Source organism: Zingiber officinale, chromosome 5B (assembly GCF_018446385.1).
Source record: "Zingiber officinale cultivar Zhangliang chromosome 5B, Zo_v1.1, whole genome shotgun sequence".
Taxonomy (NCBI): domain Eukaryota; kingdom Viridiplantae; phylum Streptophyta; class Magnoliopsida; order Zingiberales; family Zingiberaceae; genus Zingiber; species Zingiber officinale.
Window position 1 is genome coordinate 105,036,308 of NC_055995.1, and position 20,030 is coordinate 105,056,337.

The 20,030-nt window shown below is 35.8% G+C and overlaps 1 protein-coding gene across 3 annotated transcripts in view; it reads right to left on the reverse strand.

The window, feature by feature from the left end:
* The window catches only part of LOC121985266, a 33,499-nt gene extending 14,818 nt beyond the window's left edge, over positions 1-18,681 (reverse strand). For 2 of the 3 annotated variants that reach the window (XM_042538606.1, XM_042538607.1), the window contains exons 1-14: positions 18,568-18,681; positions 18,057-18,491; positions 16,521-16,584; positions 12,675-12,885; positions 12,367-12,473; positions 12,063-12,272; positions 11,691-11,944; positions 11,391-11,609; positions 11,104-11,325; positions 10,955-11,008; positions 10,729-10,794; positions 10,502-10,639; positions 10,142-10,195; positions 8,745-8,804 (exon numbers count right to left, since the gene is read on the reverse strand). In XM_042538606.1, coding sequence (XP_042394540.1) covers positions 8,745-8,804; positions 10,142-10,195; positions 10,502-10,639; positions 10,729-10,794; positions 10,955-11,008; positions 11,104-11,325; positions 11,391-11,609; positions 11,691-11,944; positions 12,063-12,272; positions 12,367-12,473; positions 12,675-12,885; positions 16,521-16,584; positions 18,057-18,491; positions 18,568-18,606 — 2,133 coding nt within the window. In that variant the 5' untranslated portion in view covers positions 18,607-18,681. Of the gene's footprint in view, positions 1-7,117; positions 7,264-8,744; positions 8,805-10,141; positions 10,196-10,501; positions 10,640-10,728; positions 10,795-10,954; positions 11,009-11,103; positions 11,326-11,390; positions 11,610-11,690; positions 11,945-12,062; positions 12,273-12,366; positions 12,474-12,674; positions 12,886-16,520; positions 16,585-18,056; positions 18,492-18,567 lie in introns of those variants that run through there. The other variant, XM_042538608.1, reaches the window with a different exon arrangement.
* Between the last annotated feature and the right edge of the window lie 1,349 nt (positions 18,682-20,030).

Below are 20,030 nucleotides of genomic sequence, written 5' to 3' on the forward strand. Positions count from 1 at the left end.
CGTTTGGTTCTTTCCTAGGAATAGGAATCGGAATGGGAATCATTGTATTGTGGAATGGGAATGGGTATGAACATGGATATCACTCTTAAAAGCAATGTTTGGTTACTTGCATATTTTCTATCGAAATAAATCAAAATTTCCTTTTTTACCCTTAAAGGAAAATAAAAGAAAAAATTAGATGTGAGAGAAAAATATGGTGAAAGAGAATGATGAGAGAGAAAGCATGATGAGAGAGAAAGTGTGATGAGAGAAAATGAGAAAAGAGAGTGTGATAGGAGAGAGCATGATGAGAGAAGATGAGAGAGAAAATATGATGTGAGAGAAAGTATGATGGGAGAGGATGAAGAGAGAGAAAATGTAATGAGAAAAAAGAGGAGAGAGAGTGTGATGAGAGAGATTGAGGAGAGAAAATATGGTGAGAGAGAAAGTGTGATGAGAAAAAAGAGAACAGTGAGTGTGATGTGAGAGATTGAGCAGAGAGAAAGTATGATAGGGTGAAAGTATGATGAAAGAGAAAGTGTATTGAGGAAAAAAAAAGGAGGAAGTGTGACAAGAGAGATTGAGGAGAGAGAAAGTGTGATGAGAAAAAAAGAAAAAAAAGAGTGTGATGGTAAAGATTGAGGAGAGAGAAAATATGATGAGAGAGAAAGTATGATGAGAAAAAAAAAGGAAGGAAGAGAGTGCGATGGAAGAGGTTAAGGAGAGAGAAAATATGATGAGAGATAAAGTGTAATGAGAAAAAAAGAAGAAAGAGAGTGATATGAGAGATTAAGAAAAGAGAAAGTATGTAATAAAATGATGAGAGAGAAAATATGATGAGAGAGAACAAGGAGAGAGAAGTGATATGAAAGAAAAAATAAATAAATATATTTTGATATTTGATATTAAAGGAGAAAATTTTAGTTTTAGGTCAAGGGTATTTTTGGAATAAAGAAATATTTTGATTAATGAAAATATGGTAATGACTCATTGAAGGGGAGGTACATGGGAATGAGTCATTACCCAATTTCAAGGATTCATTCCCTTATTTGTATTCCTATTCCTATAATCCAAACATTAACAATGGTAATCAATGATTCACATTTCCATTCCCCACTCCTATTCCCCTAAACCAAACGGCCCCTCAAATTTTATGAAGAGATTTGTTGTACCAATCTCTACTTAGGAAAAATATATATATAAATATATTGATCATGGATCCCAAGATTAACACGAAATCCAAAACCATCTAAATTGTTCAATTGAACCTTGACCTAAAGTCCTAGTTTTGGCTTTCTTATGTATCTGCCCATACTAAACCATAATGCATCCCTTGCATTAGTTTATATGACATATATACATCTAAAACCAATTTTCATGCAATATGAATATCATTTTATATTTTCATGCATAAATCACAACTCAATTATGCCAATTTCTTGTATTTGAGACTCAAATTCATCTCCAAATCAATTTGGCACATTTGATAACCCATCTTGAGTCTCAAGCATTGTCCGCTTGAGATCCATTTACCATATGCCCTAAAGACTTTGTGATCCCCCTAGAACCCTTAGCCTTAGTCACCTCTCTATGTGACTCATCCACTATTGATAGGCCACTTTAGTACACCTTGGGTGACACTTAGTCTACAAACTTAACTTTCTTAACCTTAGACATCTTATCTTTAGTTAATTTCTTCTTGTCCTTAACCTTAGGCGCCTCATCCTTGCTATAATTATATGCAACCCTAACATATTTCTTCTCATTGGCCTTGGATGATTCTCTCTTGCCCTTAGTCACTCCTCCCTTGCCATTATCATGTGTCACCCTAGCACTTGACCTCCTTTTGGCCTTGGAGGGATCCAATTTGTCACTTTTGGGTCTTTGACCACCCAAACACATATCAAGTCCTCTAGGTCCAATAATGAACCTATCTAGGACTTTTTCCAACTCCTCAAGCCTTGACTTTAGGGCTTAATTTTCTAATTCTAGGGTTATAACCTTAGAATCACCATATCCACCTTGGACATTCCCAGACCTACCCACTTTTCTAGACATATGTCTCCCCTTCTTGGGATTAATGTCTTGATCATTTACTACCTTCCTCCCCTTAAGCATGGTAGTTTGGTTTTGTTAGGACTAATCATAGATTTTGATATACTAGGGTTATTTACCGTATTAACCACGTTCCTATCATTATACCTAAATCCATAATTATGCATGGGTACATAATTTTCATTATTCTTAACCAGCATGAAGGAATTTGAACTTAAATTAAACTTTAAATTAGGGATTACCTTCCCTTTTACCTTTGGAACTCCCCTTTGACTTGAACTCCCCTTCTTCTCCCATTTCTTCAAGTGCGCTAATTTCTTGAGCTCTCCTCTCCTTGAGCACTTTGTGTGGTAGTAACCTCACTCACCACATGTGAAGCATCGAATGTGTCTCTTCTCCTTGGCACCATCCCTACAACCCACGTTAGTCTTCAAAAGAACTTTTACCAGGTTTAGGATTTACCTCCTTTCCCTTCTTGAGTGAAGGGCATCTACTCTTGTAGTGTCACATCTCCCCGCACTCAAAGCACTTGATGTGGCCTTTAGTTCTCTTCTCGTTGGGTGCAGTTGAAGGTTGATCTTCCAGGACCTCCTCTTCCTTGGATTGTTCTTCTTCTTCCTTCGAAGAGTGAACGATTCCACATCCTCCTCCCTTGAAGATGTGAATGACACTTCCTCATCTTCCTTTTCCTCGGATGTTGAGCTTGTTTCAACTTCCGATTGATTCTTCTCGTTCTCTTGGACTAATGAGCCCTTCTCCTTGGGCTCCTCCACTCCTTGTTTTTGTATAGAGTTCTTATAAAGCGCGATTACTTTGCTCCATAACTCATGAGCATACTTTTATTCACCTACATGCGACACAATATTACAAGATAATAAATTCAATACAATTTTAGTTACCTCCTATTCGTCCCCGCTTGCTCCCTTTACTCCTTGATCCAATACCGAGATCAGAGACGCTTCCTCTTCTTGTCCGTCGGAGCTTCGAACGGAACTTCCAATGCAGTCCAATGATCCCAATCCATTCGGAATCAAGTCACCAACCGCTTCATCAAGTACTCAAAATCATCTCGATCGTATGGAAGTGGGATTCGGATATCCCATCCTAAAGGTCTTTCAGACTCCATCTTCCTCTAGCACTTTGCTCCCTTGGCGATTAGTCCATAGAAGAGCGACCCGCTCTGATACCAATTGTTGGAACCATGATGCCGGCTAGAGGGGGTGAATAGACGATCACCCATGATGTTCGCTTCCAACACTCGTTAGTACGTAACGGAATACAAAACAAACTAACGAGTACAAAGCTAAACCCTAAACACTAAACAAGAAGAAAACCAAGCAAACCTTAACACATTTGGTTACGTGGTTCGGAGATAACTTACTCCTACTCCACGGCATGTACGTAAGGTGGACAAAACTTCAATCCTTCGATAGATCAATCCCTGGAAAACCTCCGGCTAGTACGATCTCCTTGTGGATGGAGAAACTTTGCCACAACCTTGATCACGTACAGACGGATCACACACGAGCTAGAAAGACTACTAATAGGGGTTAACCACCTCTATTTCGTCAACCTTAGCCAAGCACCCCGAGCTCTCTTAAATAGAGAGTAGGAGGAAACACCTAGTTGTGTTTCCCGCTACCAGTCGACTAGTCCTTTATGGAATTCGACTGTTCCATGTCAACGGCTCGATACCAGTCGACTGATGGAAGTACAGTGATTGCTACAATACCAGTTTACTGTTTTCACAACCGTCAGACACAAAAATATTGTGTCCTGGCTTAATCGACTGATCTAGTTGCCAGTCGACTGGTAAAACCCTAACCCTAGAATTTTAACCCTCAAGTACATTCACTCAGCACTCGTCCTTGCCCGACTAACCTAAACCTAACCTTCTAGCCTCCTCCATCAGCCTCGCGCCCCTCGAATGTCTCCTCATCCTTCACGCCTTACCTTTTGGAGCTTCCTTCAGCCTTGTCCTAGTTGTCGGATCTTCCTTTGCCAAAAGGCTCCTCACCTCCGGGACTTCAACCATTGCCAAGTCACACTTGGACTTACGTTGCCAAGACTACATACTTGGACTTACACCGCCATGACTACTCTTGGACTTTTCTCCTTTATCAAGATCACACTTGTACTTTCATTATTGTACCTGTATCCTGCACACTCACAATGCATATCATATACAACAATAAACCTAACTTAAACCTTTGCTCAAATATCAAAACCTAGGGTACCTAGATTGCTCCAACAAAAACCATCTCTCCAACCCTTCCTAACTTATAAACACTGAACAAGATATTGCTTTATAATAGCACAAACCATTGTTGTCGCCATATCTGTCACCTTAACCATTCATCAACCCTAATTGGTGAACCTGTGTGGGGATCTATGAGATCCTAACAAATGCATCTCCATCATTGCTCTGCCCTTGCATTCATCATCTCAGAACTTGTAGATCCTTCGTCTAAAGCATATTTTGCACCAATGTAATTGTAAGGTCACACGAGCCATCGAATGTGTAAATTAGGGATTTGAGATATTTTTTTATATTAGTTCGATGTTTCCTGAGATGAAGGTAATTAAGTGACGATAAATAAATAATATAATAATAATATAAAATAATAATCGTTCCTTAAGAAATTATTTTATAGAATTTTAGGAAATTTTCAGGAATTTTTAAAGGATTAAGCAGGGCTCGTATGGCATATTAATGGGGATAAACCTATTAGACCTTAAGGATATCAATTTAGATGAGAGTTGATTGAATTGATTAAACTAAAGTTTTATTTAAGAGACCTAAAAACAAAAAAAAAGGGGGAGAAAACCCTAAGTTCTCTCTTTTCCTCTCGTTTCCTCACCTCCCGACCCCGTGGTCGCCGCCACCCTCATCTTCTCCTCTCTTCATCATCGCTGGCGTGATTTCCACTAAGCAAGAGCTCCCGACAGTGGTGCGATCTCCTTTTGCCTAAGGTCCCCGACGGCGGTACCAACAAGGAAAGGAAAGGTGTTTTGCCGGTGGGGAGGAAGGTTTGATCACGTTCCGAAGCCTGATTTCTCCTCCATCTCAAAGGAAAGGCAAGCATTATTTATATTTCTTTTGTTGAGCTTGAAGTTGTGGGGTAATAAGGGAGGTACCTTCGATTGGAGTGACGATTCTCTATTGAGTCCGAATGGATTTGGGATGCTTCGTTTTGGTTTGGTGACTGAGATCTCTGGGTTAGGAGGAAAAAAAAAACTTAGGGAGGAAGAATATCTTTTAAGTCATACCCTGTTTTCCGAAGGATTTTTGTGATTCCTATGACGATTTCAATGCGTGCTTGCTTAATCATATTTGCTTGGCATTTCAGATTCGATACTGTGATTTCCTGCTGATGATTTCAATGTGTGATAGCTTAATCACGATAGCTTGGATTTCGGATTTGATTCAGAGAGTTCTCGCTGTGACTTCAACTTGTGCTTGCTTAATCATGTTAGCTAGGTATTTTGTGACATATTTGGTAGAGGGTGACTTGGGTCATGTAGGATTATTGCCTTCCATGATTCTTTCGGGTTATGCATGATTTATAATGTTGAAGGAAAGCTTATTAGTTTACCTTACCAGATTGTATATTAAGTTTCTTGTACCAACTTCAGTGCTTGACTTTTTGTTTCCAAGTTTCATAGTCCTGTAAATGATGTGATTCACTTTAACTTTGATAAATCACTCAAATGATTTTGGAGAAAGTGCATTATCTTTCTGTAACTCACCTTAGTGGCATATTTTTGATGAGGGTCAAGTTTTCAACGTCCTTTTCCCATAAGAAATTTACATGCTCTGGATTTTCTTCCTTAGATAATTGATCAATATTTGTTACTGTGTTTTGGTCATGATCATCCTTTACAAACTATTTCTTTTCCTATTTGGGAGAAGCCCAGCTGCATCTCTTTGTGACTTATTTCATATCTCATTGACCCTGCCCAGCATGAGATTCTAAACCCGTTTCAATTTTTTATGGAAGTTAATTTAAATATGTTTAGTATCTGTATGAAATGCATGAGGGTACAATTGTTCCTTTTCATGAAAGTTAATTAAAGTGTTATGCATGAATGCCTATGAAGTATGTGATGAATGTCGAAATGTTCATGAAGCTTGCAAAAGAATGATAGAAATAATAATAATATAAAAAAAAGAGCAGCATGTAAGGATATGGGGATGAATATTTGTACGTGTGGTGGCAGTACGGGATTGGTGCCCCGGATAAGCTCCGGGGAGGGCCTTTCCAAACATGAATGATGATGAAATGCGTGGGCAACCAAGTTAACATGATCTAGGACCTCACGAATGTTCTCTAATGATGGTTACCATATCTACGACATATTCATCTCCCAAGTAGGTTATGTATACTACTTTGTACAATCAAGTCCATGTCCTAGGTTTTACAGCTTCATCTCGTGCACATTAGTATATTAATATGTTTGTTGGGTCTTAGGACTCACTATGTGGATTTTGTAGGTGAAGGAAACGCAACTCGGGATATGATAAAAGGCATGGAGGATATGATAAAAGGCATGGAGGCGGAGTAGCCGAGGAGGCGAGATGGATGCGTGGCACACTGTCTGGGGGCCCTATTAGCATGTCACGAAACCTGTCCTCTGTTATGTCATGCAGTTCATGAGTTATAGTTTATGCATTACTAAACTTGGTAGAAGTTTCTAAATTTCATTTGAAGGAGTTATGTTAAGTTTTGAGGTTCATATGTTATACAATGTTCTTGTTGTTTTTTTTTTCGTTTTCAAGAGTTTTATGGTACTGATAGGTCATCCAACATGAGATCAACATGTATTGTATATCTTGTCATGAGTAGGATGTTAGGGTTGTTTCAATAATGCCACAGGATCCCAACCGTTAGCATGTGAAATATGGACGACCACCAAGTGGACAATGTCAACTTTTCTTGTAACTCCTTTTCTGACTACCCTCCACCAGCAACTTGTATTTTGCAATGTCATTGATTCTTCATCAAAATCATCAGGCCCATACAAGTCCTCCATGTTAGCTAGAGGTTACAGGCGAACACTAACAAGTACCAACCACTGTAAACTTGAACATTCTCTCCTATCAATGATAACAGGACAAAAACAGAGGCACACTTCTACTCCCTTCACAATTCTTGCCAACGCCCCTTCTGTGATGCCTCACAAGACCAGTTCCTACTAGTGTCATCACCTCAACATCCAACAAAAACCCTAGCAGGTAAATACCAAACTAGGATCAAGGCACTAGAGCAAACTCAAGCCAATAAGAATAACTTGCCAAGCTTGAGCAATAAGAGAACAAAGGGGAGAAAACCTAGAGTTTTATAAACACACAAAAGAGCAACTTATTAATAAAAAATAGGCCCCTACTAAACCAAGAAGATCAGCAATAAAAGTAAATGTCGTTTTATAAAAAAAAAATAATGGTTATAGTTCTTCCCCTCCGCTTTCCTACATGAAGTACCACTATATTCCTCACTTCAACAGCAGCATTACTTTTAGTTCATCCATTTTATCTATTGATTGCACGACTTTAAAGGTAAAAAGGTTATCTCTCTTATAAAATTTCACCTTTTATAGAATTAATGTTACTTTTCATGTCTTTCCCGATGTCTACCTCTCCGTCAAAGTAAAATGATGAAAAAAAAACTCCCTCTGGTACTGCTTGTAGATGTAGAAACATTAATCTCATTTATTTTCCACAAAAATATGCCTCCCTTCTCTCTTTCTTGAACTGTTATTGTTATTTGCTTAGGACTGTAAGTGGATGGAATGTGTAAACAAACTTAATATTCAATTAGTGTTGGCTTTTGTTCATTTGATGTGATATTAAAAGACATCAAAAATAAACAAGAATATTAATAATCTCAGCATGCTAAGGTTCATGAAGGCCCCCCAGGGTGAGGGTTATCAGCAACAATGAAAAAGCTAGTGAACAATTTCGAGACAAACTTATTTATTACCTTGTGTAAATCATGATTATTATCTTATTTCTTTAAAAAAAATCAAATGTATAAGCATGTACATTTATGATATTATTTGTGTCTATTATCTTGTAAATTTTATTTCATATATTGCCACTAACATGTTGCAAATTTTTAAAAATAATATGTTTCAGTTACTTGGTTAATATTTTAACTAAATTATAAGAACAATAATATCTCTAGTTGAGCTCAGTAAAGGGCAGGAGTTTGGCTTGAACTTGATAAGGTTTTTGATAACTAAACTCAAATAATCTCAATAAGAAAAATTAATAAACTTGAGCTGAAGCTTGGATCAGCTCATTTAAAGCCCATGTTTGCTGGGATGAAAACAAAAGAAAAAAATATCCATTTTGAAAGAAAGTAGAGTGAGAAAAGCGATTTAGCTCCATCAAATTCTTCTATTTTATTTCCTCCCAAAAAAGATTAAAGTGGAGGAAAAGAAAGTTCAACCATCTATAAGTACAAAACACTGATAATTTATTCCTTTTCATTCTATCCAAATAAACAAGATGAATTGAATAGAGGACCCTAAGCCATCATTATTCTTTGTTATTCTCGTTAATGCATCTTAATAAAAAGATATAAGTCAACATGGCATTCTGCTATTGCAAAAAAGACAATCAGAAAAAAAAAAACAAAAGAAACATGTTTTAGAGAAACAACAAAAGAAAAAAAAATCAAACAACAGATATCAACAAAGATAGGTACCTTTAACTTTTCTCTTTTTATAATTCTTTCACAAAGAAGACGTACTTTTTCCAATTCAACCTGCCATAAGAACCTTAATTAGGATAGCCACATGCAGCATTTTTTTTTTCCCTAACTCAATGTCTAATAGCTAAGGTATGTAGCCGAATAGAGACGAACATGTTTAATCAAAATTTAAAAACTGCTGCTTATGAGTGCCTCTTATTCTGTCTTCTTAAATGAACCCAGCTTACAAAATTAAGATTTTGTAAGCATATGCATAGTTGTCCTCAAGAGAACAACATTATATCTAGAGAATTAATTTAGTTGCACCATCAATATCACAATTCAGATGATCTTTGCCTTTCATTTATTAAAAACCACAAATTAGTAACTTAAAAAGCAAGACCATATATAACGCCACCATTTATTTTATATCATTGTTAATCAAACTAAAGGGAGATGTACTAGAGTAAAAGAGAACTAAAGAACAGTCAAATTTTAGAAGTGAAAGAAAGAAATAAAATGACCTACATGCTTGTATATCTGATATTCACGTCAAATTTCAAATTTCAAATTGCAAAAGTGCTCAATACCTTGTAGTCTTAGACTAATAAACGATACAAAGAGTTAGTAAAAACAATAAAAGTAGATGTCAAGACCATAGCCATGTTTCAGGAAGAACATAGAAAAATTAAGGTTCTATTTGTTTAACCGAAAATATTTTTCATATTTTTTTAATACCTGTATTTTAAGGATAATGATTTTTCAGTATTTCTCAAAAAAAATCATTTTCCTCAAAAAAAAAAACTTATATTCTCAATTTACCAGAAAAATTTCTGTTGATCATGATTTTCTATTATACTAAACATTAGAAAATCCAAACACTATTTTCTTGAAAAAATATTTTCTAGTGAAATAAATGGAGCCTAAAATGACTATTGAGATACTTGATGACAAGATAATATGTGTACATTCATACAACCACCATATGAATCAGAGAAGAATAACTACAACATAAACGTCAACCAGGTTTCCATCAGAATAAGAGTCGACAAAACTTTGACCACATGGTTGCATCCTGTCTAGAAATGCAACTAATATTGCATCTTACAATATAAGATTATTCTACAGTATTATCTTTAGTTTGAATTCGTGACGCTTTGCAGCTTCTACTACCGTCGGTCAACAATTAAATTCAAATAAAGATTGGGATTCGTCAAATAAATATTTCAAAGAGAACATCAAAAACATTAGTGTTCTCTGAGAAACTAAAACATATAAATTGTCCCGGAAACATTTCAAGATAGATGGAACTGAAGCATTAAAACTAAGAGTAATATCGATCTTTGACTATGTATTAAAAGCAATAAAAAAGAACTCTTTAGCTCCAACTTGAAGACCAAGAACGGACTCACCCTTATTTGTTTTAAGTTCTTAAGATCCTCGACTCCACATTGCCGGTTGTCTGCCTGTAAAACAACCAGACTGCATTGAGATACAACAACAAATTTGGTTTAAAGGTGAATACAATGAACAAGAGATATTTATAAAGGAAGATTATGCATTTTCTCAGGGTTTTCTTATATTTTCTTTCCCTTTTCCATATATTGCTATAATAGATTTCACAAAACAATTAAGGGATTTATCCATACCTTATGATTTTAATTATTGAACACTTTATGAAAATTATATTAGTAGGAAATAACAAGAAAAAAATAAAAAATTATTCAAGTTAAAGAAAGGCATGGACAAAATACAATGCAGAATTATATTACCTCTCTCTGTTCTACACTATGTTTGCCACAATAGGCCTTGTGTTGTGTGGTGCTGCCAGTAACCTTGGCATTCATATAAAACCCAGCATTACTAGCACAAAAAGGATGAAAATGACTCTTACAATTTCCATAGCTGCACTGCATTAGGAAGGAAGAAACATAGTCAACAAATGGTTGTACTTTTTAGACCTCTAAGATGCTCCATTATACTACAGAAAAAGACAGACCGTTAGGCATGCACCAATATTGAGATGGCATATAGAGCAATTGTCCTTCCCCTTGGAAATACTCTCCTGCAAACAACAAATGTTCAAGAAATATTATACTTTTGATGAGCAATAGGATACCAAAAAAAAGTTATATGGGAATCATATGCTAAAATTAGTTTGACGCAAAATAGATTTAAGATAAAATGGACATGTTAACATCTGCATTATAGCGACAAAAGATTACCAAGCCTTGTATTGGTTCTTCTTGTCCTCTCTTAAAACTTGTCTCCAACAACCACTAGCAAATACATTTCCTTACATTAGACAAGGTAATACAAATAAACCAAAGAGAACTATTACAATATTAATTATTATAAAAGGATAAGTAATTACCTCCGCACAGAAGGCATGAACCCACCGTCCATCTGCTGACTTTCTCATAGCACCACTTAGAATGCCACATACGCCACACTGACCTGTAGCATATCTATCATTGGCATTAGCTCCATTTTTAGGGCTGGTAGATAACAGTGGCATTTCCTCACACCGCTCACATTTCCATGGACCAACTGGAATTTCAGATATCCTACGATAGCAATCTAAATGAACAGGAACCTGCAAGATGTACCAGTCTTAATAATATGATATTGAAAGCTATCAAAAGTAGAGATGAAATTTACCTTGCATCTTGAACAAACGAAGATACGCTTCAGTATTGTCTCAGTTCGCATGCATATTTCACAAGACAATACATTGTCTTTTAAAAATTCAGGCATCTGGAAAATCATAGACTGCTTATCTGAGGTTAATTTTGGAACAGATGATCTCAACGCCTCCTTTGGCCGACGCACTGATGGTAACCCAGCTCCCCCAGTTGCAAGCTTTAATTTTGCGGAAGCCTATAAACAAGGAAACAAAGAAAATGAAGGAACAAGCTCGTATGCATGAAAAATAATGCAATAGTAGAATTAAATCTTCACCTCTTGAGTAGCTGCCATGATCTCATCATTGGTGTCTTTCCTTAATGATGAGTTTCTTGATGAAATGGCTGCTGCTTCAGCAGCAGCAGCGAGTACAGCCTGAGCTTCTTTGTACTTTTTCTCTTTTCTCCCTCGCTTTTTTGCTTCTTTAACTTCGCGAAAAAACTGATTAACAAGGATTAGATCCCATTTTCGTTTGCTTGATTCATTTAGCTCACGAGGAAGGTTCTTAACTATCCTCCACAATAAATCATCTGCACGGTACAAAAGAAAATTCAGAATGTATACAATCTCAAATAAATTAATGGCCAATCACCAATACTATTCTAACAGCTATAAGGCAGGTTTGGGGGGGCAAAAAAGCTGCTTCACCATATTTATGCTTAATTGTCATGGCAATATCAAGTAGCTTAGATTGTGCGTAAACTATTTCTTCCTCCACTTCATCCTGCGGGGAAAGTTCCAAGAGGCCCACATTCTTAACTTTAGAAGTTTGATCAAACTTTGCTCCACCCAACGAACATTTTGTATCCGTGCAAGAACAAGGCAAGCCTTGTTTGATGCATTGAGGACATGAATTCACTGTTATCAGTACACAAAAATGTTTTCAACTACATATATTGGTATAACATAAAGGAACAGGTCTAGTTAAACCATTTGTTGACATAGAATTTACCATCATATGTTGGATCTCCAGGAGTTTTCTTGAATAAGTTCTGCAAATGCAACATCTTCACATTGATCAAAGGATGGATATCCGAAATAGAACCAAGAGCACCATTTCTGCACAAAAATTAATAAACTTGAATAAATTAAAATTTTAAAATACAAATATACTAATTATTATCCTATTGGTTTAAAAAAGATTTGTTCAACTTAACAACGACAAGAAAAAACAAATTCACAAATGATAGAAGCAACATAAAATAAATACCCTGTAGGAAACAAGAAACAGGTTTTGGGTTATTAAAAAAAAATACTTACTCGAAATGAAATTTATAAGAAAGTGCTGCATCAACTTCATTATTAAACTCTTTTGAAGAACTATACTCCTGTTGTTGCTTATTTTCACAGATGGCATTAGCATCCTCAGCTTGTTTGTCATTGTTATGAAGTCCAGTTACTTTCACCTCAACATCATCTGAATTGCACTCTCCATAGGACAAATTATTGGAATCTACTCTTAATGGGTTTCCTGTTGGTGATGATGATATACAGTCAGAGATTCAGTATGTTGCATAATATAAAATTCATGTCTGAACAATCTGGCTGTTTGTATTTTATAAGTTGTCCTTGACAAAAACAATTTGAAAAGTCAACTGTGAGGATATTTCTGTTCATATTTTAGCATACAACTATTAATATTTTCCATAATAGATGGAGCTTTCAAAATAAACTTTAACAAAATGTTTATGCTAAACTGAACCACATTATAAGGCATATAGATAAATAGGTAATACATATTAACATGAAAAATTAATTAGAGTGACAACCACATTCAAATTAAACCCGGACATGTGTAAATATGCAAGAAATTTTACATCAATCACATAAAGGGAAGCCCGGTGCACGAAGCTCCCGCCAATGCGGGTCTTGGGCAAGGATCTATTATACACAGCCTTATGATCGTAAACAAGTCAAACCAAGCCAAGCTTTGTAGTGTTCAAGCTTGTTTGATAAGGCAACCAAGTCAAGTCGAGCCTAAAATGAACCAAGCCGTTAAAATGATCGTTCAAGCTTGTTTGATTTCTATTTTATGAGCTTGACCTTGGTTTGAGCTTGTTTGAGCTTGGTTCATTTAGATATTATCAAGCTTTCAATTCAAGCTTGTTTGATTATTTGAAACTTTACATTTTAAACTTCTTTGATTAGTTATTGAGCTTAATAATACAAGTTTGTTTGTTCATTTTGAAAGTTTTTTATTTATTTAACAAGTTGATATGAGTTTTATTGATGAACATGGTTCACAAACAAGTTCACGAACGTTAACAAGCTGAACACATATATTTAAGCTTGTTCGTTTAGTTAAACGAGTTGTTCAAGCTTGTTCATTTAATTGATCTTGTGTATATTGAATGAACATAAACAAGCTCTTACCAAGCTAACCACCAAGCTTATTCACGAACGTTCGGTTCAGCCCTAGCCTTACCCTACTTTGCGAGAGACTGCTTCTGAGATTCAAATCGTGACCTCTAAGTCACACGGCAACAACTTTATCATTGCGCCAATTATATCAAATATAAACCAAAGCAGTATATATATTTTTATACACTAATATATAAAAAAGCATTTACCAAACATTGAGTTTCTAACAATTATCAAAATATAAATTGTTCATACAAAGACCTTCACAAGTGTTGCTCCTCTTTATAATAAATTTATGTGACAAAACACCATCATTCTCAAAACTAAATTCCTATCATCATATTCCTCTCACTCTTATTGAATTAGTGTAAACGATGGTATGGCCAAAGAATTTCTTATTTGACTAGATTAAAGAATAAACTTTATTGGACTCGTATATTGACTCAAATGCATATCCAACTGGACCAGCTCCCATATTTGCCTACCTACATCGCATATACTCCAAATGCAACCCACATATTCAATATATTATTCTAAGTAGAGAATTAAGAGAAGATATTGTGTTGTGTTTTGTGTTGTAATGTCCAAGAGAGAACTACTACAACAGATATGTAAGACCTTAAAATAATACCCAAAGAGCAAACACCCCATGAAGGATAAAACCAAGACACAATCATGATTTTAAATCTCACACTCTTTCGCCTGAATCAGGCAAGACATCTCAATCTGCTCTGGCACAGAAACGCATGTCTGGGCTCTTCAATGAATAGCATCTAGCAGGGATTTCTAAGGTGATTTCAATGGCAACAACTATGGTAAAACTCCAGGTTTCTCATCCCCTCTCATACTGCTAGGGTTCGGCAGTGAAGAGGGAGCCAAAGGTAGTTGTTCTTCTTTGGTGTTGATCAGCACCACTGTCAGCATGTCTAAACAGCACCAAAACAAATTAATTTTGCTTGGGGACAGATATGCAGCTCAGAATTAAAATTTTAAACCATGCAGAAAACTGTCAGCTAATAATCTGAAGATCTCCACTAGAACTCAAGAATTGATACTATTTATGTCTAGCCTATTACATAAAACACAAAAAAAACAAAAAAATTGAAAATGAACTCGCCTAAGATGACAAAGACACGATATAACCAAGGCAGCCAAGAAACTTTCAAGATGCAATTCTCAAAATTTAAGTTTACAATAATCTTCAAAAGGATTAATATAATCCTCTTAAATCCCTCCTCAAACTACTGAAATCACTACAAAATTCAAAAATTTGGGAAGCTAAAGTGACATGTGAGGTCACAGAAGGAATAAGAAAGTTAGGGTTGCAGTATGTACTCTTGAGAAGAGGAATTAATCTCAGGATAAAGATTGAGTAAGAAAGTTTGATATTATCCACAGTTTTTAAAACTTTTCCATGCTAATCGGAGCATTGGCAAAATTTGTTGTTCTACCCACTTCATGTGAAAACACTCGAGATGTTATACTCTCTTCATTCCTCAATGGCTCCTTAAATGATGATTTCCACCTCCATGAGTGGTGCAGGCAACTGACAAAGACCTTCATTCCTCCATGGGCAATGAAGGCTAGGGTTTCAACAAGGTAGTCTCAACGCAGCTCGTCTTCAACGACATAGTCCCAACGCTGTGAGTTTTTGACGTGGAATCCTGACACTATTTGAGTCTTCAGTGACACAATCCTGATGCTATGTGTCTTCCTTCATGTAGTCCCGATGTGGCGAAGCTTCAATGTAGTACGCAACTCCTTGTTCTCCTCTTTGCCTCCTTGTTCTCCTCAACTGGGATTAGTGATTAGCATAGCCACCTGGACAAACACCCAGTAGGGTATGCATGTCTCGTGGCCAATGAGGAAAGTAAAGTGTGGCCAAAGAGGAAACTAAAGTTCTAGTTTTTACACAAGACAATGAGGATACTAGAATAGTGTAGGTTCGAAATCTTGAGTGATGTTTGAATTTCCATTTTTGTGTGTGTGTTGGGGGGGTAGAGAAGGAAGGAAATGAAGTTCGTAGTCTTCATTTCATTAATCTTATCCCAACTTAATACTAATTCATCTTAATGTGTATTGCAATGTGCCAAAGCGTACTAAGTGTTATTGCAGCACCCATCAGCACAATCCTAAGAAAAAAAATGATCTTCCCCTTTTGCCAAATATAATATTTTCTAAGCAACTTCTTTATCGTTTTAATAAAAACAAATTCAATAAAACAGGTATCATATTTGTGATCTTATCCCACTCATCACATGAGATGGACTAACTTGACACCCTATTGAAAGAGAAAAAGATTTGTTTGTACTTTAGAGAGAAAATCCTTGTTTATACTTTAGAGAGAGAAAATCCTTGTTGGGAGAAAAAATACCATATTTATTGTATTGCCTAGCAGAGCACATCACACCATATATAAAATTTTGTTATGTACTCGGAGAATAAAATACCCAATGTGCAACCAAACCCATAATACATAATTGATATAACTCAGGTGACTCTTATCCCAAAGGATCAAGACAAATTTCAAAACCACATCTGATGCAATCTTGTTGTCGAGTGGATACCATGTCAAATGTGTCCAGTGAGTTTTAAAGATGAACAAAAAAAACATGAAGTCCAAACAACACAACTATAATCATGCCTCGACACAATTTCTTTCAAATATCATATCCAACATGAGCCATGAAATAAAAGAACACAACAAGGAGAATTCAGGGATAAAAAATTAACAGAATAACCTACCTTCAGGCCCATAAACTGGGTAAAAAGCATTAGAATCGTCATTCCTAAGAGTGTCTTCGGTAATCTGCTAGGAAGTATGAGATAAGACCATGAATCTAATCATAAATAACTCATTAAGAAAGAGAAACTCAGTTGAATTTTATTGCATAAAAGACAAATTAGCCTCACTCATCAAATGCTAAAAGAATTTGAGTAAGCAAATTTAAAGTTGAAAAATGGTCACAACAAATAGAGGCCGCTATTTCAGTCATCTAGTATTTTGAAAAAGTAGAAGGGAAGCATTGGCGGAATGGTAAAGTTGTTGCCATATGACCTTGAGATCACGGGTTCAAGTCACGAAACAACTGCAAGGTAAGGTTACGTACAATAGACCCAATGTGGTCCGACCTTTCCCCGCGACCCCTCATTGACGAGAGTTTCGTGCACTGGGCTGCTTTTTTTTAGTATTTTGAAGAAGTATTCACCACTAGAATGAATTTGAATATTAACAGTATAAAATCATGATGCAGGTCAAAAACACAGTCACTGGACATGATATACAATTCTACAAAACATGATATTTTAATTACAAAATGTTTCCAGCAAATCAATGGAAAATAAAAAAAGTACTGCACATTTCTTGTTACCCTTTAGAGTAGTTACTCAGATCTAAGATTTTAAGTATTTAGTCAGTGAGTCAGAAAAAAAAAACAGTATATTAATCATAAAGTCATAAAAAGCACCATCTCCTATTTGTTAATACATTTTGGCATATTCCAATAGTTGCTAGTGTTAAGCATATATAAGTACTACCTCCCTTCTTTGAGCAAAGAAGCATAAAATAATTAGTGTATGGGAATCATAAAAAAAACTGAACTACTATTTTACTCCAATAAGATCAGAAATCAATATTATACGATACACATCTTTGGGAATGCAAAGCAATTAATAAACTCGTTAACAACCAAAAAACCCAAGATTTTACTCCGAAGGAGAAAACTGAATACTGACTAGCCAATAAGTCATTATTTTGCATAATCTAAGTTTTTCTTCATTTCAACAAATCAAACTATCAAGTACATGGCTATTAAGCATCATTATCTCATAAATAGTCCAATTGATATGTGCATCCTTTCCAGATTCCACGTACGGCATGCAGTGACCAACAAACATAAAACCTCACATGATAATGGTATTCAGAAGCAACAGCTCCACTATTATTAGTATACCAACAGCAACGATGAGGTGTGTTAAAAAATTAAACCAAACCCCCTTTGATTTGGTTTCTAAAATGACAGGATTTGGGTCCTACCCTAGACATGGATCAACAAAGTAAATACTTAGAAAGCACAAAATCATAATTCAACCAATTTAAAACCACTCCACTACTACAAATGTTTAACACCTCATAAAAAAGCAAGGATTGAGTGTGACCATTGCCTAGGTAAAATAGGGAACATAGGATCACACAAAAATTGCATTTGTTAAACAAGAATCAAGTGTCGAGTCACTCTAGAAAAAATACAAAATATTGCAACTCTTTAATAGAATAATTACCATCTCTGAAAGGTTTTGGTCATTTGGCATTGCCTCAATTAAATTAGAAGATTTCTTTCCACTAATGTCTTCGTTGATGACAAGCGGAACACCATCTATATTCCCATTACTATTTTCCAAAACAGAAGGGAGTATGGGTGTCTTATCATTATTCTTTACCGTCATCTGGCTTTTTGTTGTTCTCCATGGTGATAGTGACTTAACAAGAACAGCATCTGACAACTCAATACTTGTGACTTTAGCACCAACTAATCTGTTCTCATAATCCTTCTCTTTGACAGAATTTAAGCTATCAACCTTTGTGACTTTATACTCAGATGATGCTGGAAGGCTATTTCTGAGTTTTGAAGGTTGCAAAGCTGAGACATGTATAGAATTCTGAAGCCATTTGATTATTTTCAACTTTAAACCAGGTGAAAAGGATGTTGTTTCCCCCTGCCGTACAGAAATTCTCTCTATCAAAAAAGTACTACAAAGAGATTTTTAAAAAAAAAAAAAATTGTTAACATACAACAAGTGCTGCTTGCAAGGAACCTAATGAGATGCCCATCTCTGATGCAACATCTTCAGCACTGATTTTGCCAAGAACAATTAGCTGTAAATAGAAAAGAGTACGAGTATATTATATAATTCAATGGAAATTGCAAAATTAAGAAGAATGATTTTAGATCCCATGTTTTTTACAACCCCTGCCTCCCACCCATATTGCAAAGAAATTTTGAATTCTGGTCTAATCATTATACATGGGTTCCTAATGTTACAACATAATGCGTCATCTCAATCTCACATGTATGATGTTTGTATGCAAGGCAATTTCCATGTGCCATTTTGGACAGAACAACTGATTGTTCTAACTTGGACATGCTGCCAGAGCAAGTCATTGCATAAAAATAATAATAATAATAATCTTCCTTGGAAGGCAAACTTGAGCTGCATTATACAATCTGCAATACACAATGACCAGCTAACTGGCCACACCCAGGAAGCTTCTGGTCCATTGCATTCAAACTCCTTTGTCATGTTTATTTCTATCGCAATTTTCACATTTCTTAAAAAAAAACTTTTCTTCACAAGGTTGTTAGGTTTGAGAACCTATCTAAGAACAACAACAGATTTATAAGATTCAGTGCATAAGGAAAAAATCACAAGCTTTAATGGTTAACTATGCAGTTATAGAATATCCTTGGGGTTAATGCATTCTAATAGCTACTTATCTCATAATAGAATGCCCTCAAAAGTTCTCAAGTTTGATTTCCTAATCACTTTTTTTTATAAACATACCCAAATTTTTGTCTCAAAATTTCAAAAGCATAAGCAGGCTGCATAATGTCTGACTCATTGTATATCTCATGTGATATATGTGGAGGCATATAACCAGTAGTAGTATCTAAAGTATTTACCACTAGTAAAATAAGTGTCTAACGTAAGTATGTAAAGTTACAAGTTATTAAATCCTAACTTAAGGTTGCGTGAATGTGGTTAAATTTAAATTGGTTTTAATGGATTAAATAAGGTTTTTTACCTATGCATGCGAATTACACAGTGTTCTAAATGACGGTTGAGGCGGCCACCTAGGCTAGACGCGAGCATCAACCGCACCACCTTTGAGGCAGTGTTTTAGACAAGAACTCACCTCCTTCCACCACTGTCATGCCTTGAGCAGCCACCGCTACGCCTAGAACCGCCACTACAACACGCCTGAACACGTCGCCTGGCTAGGTACGAGTCCGGACGCGTACCCTGAGCCATGCGACGGGTCCGGCGACGCTTCCGCGCCCGTCACATAGCATGGTCCCAACAACGCATCAGACTCGTCGGCCAGCTGAAACATGGTACACGGGTAGATTGTAAGCTAGGATTTAATTAAACAACTTTAGGTTAATAATTTTAATTAACTCCTAGCTATAATTGAGATAATTTAAATAAATTTAATTAAAGCATAATACAATTATCTCATTAATTTTAATTAATATA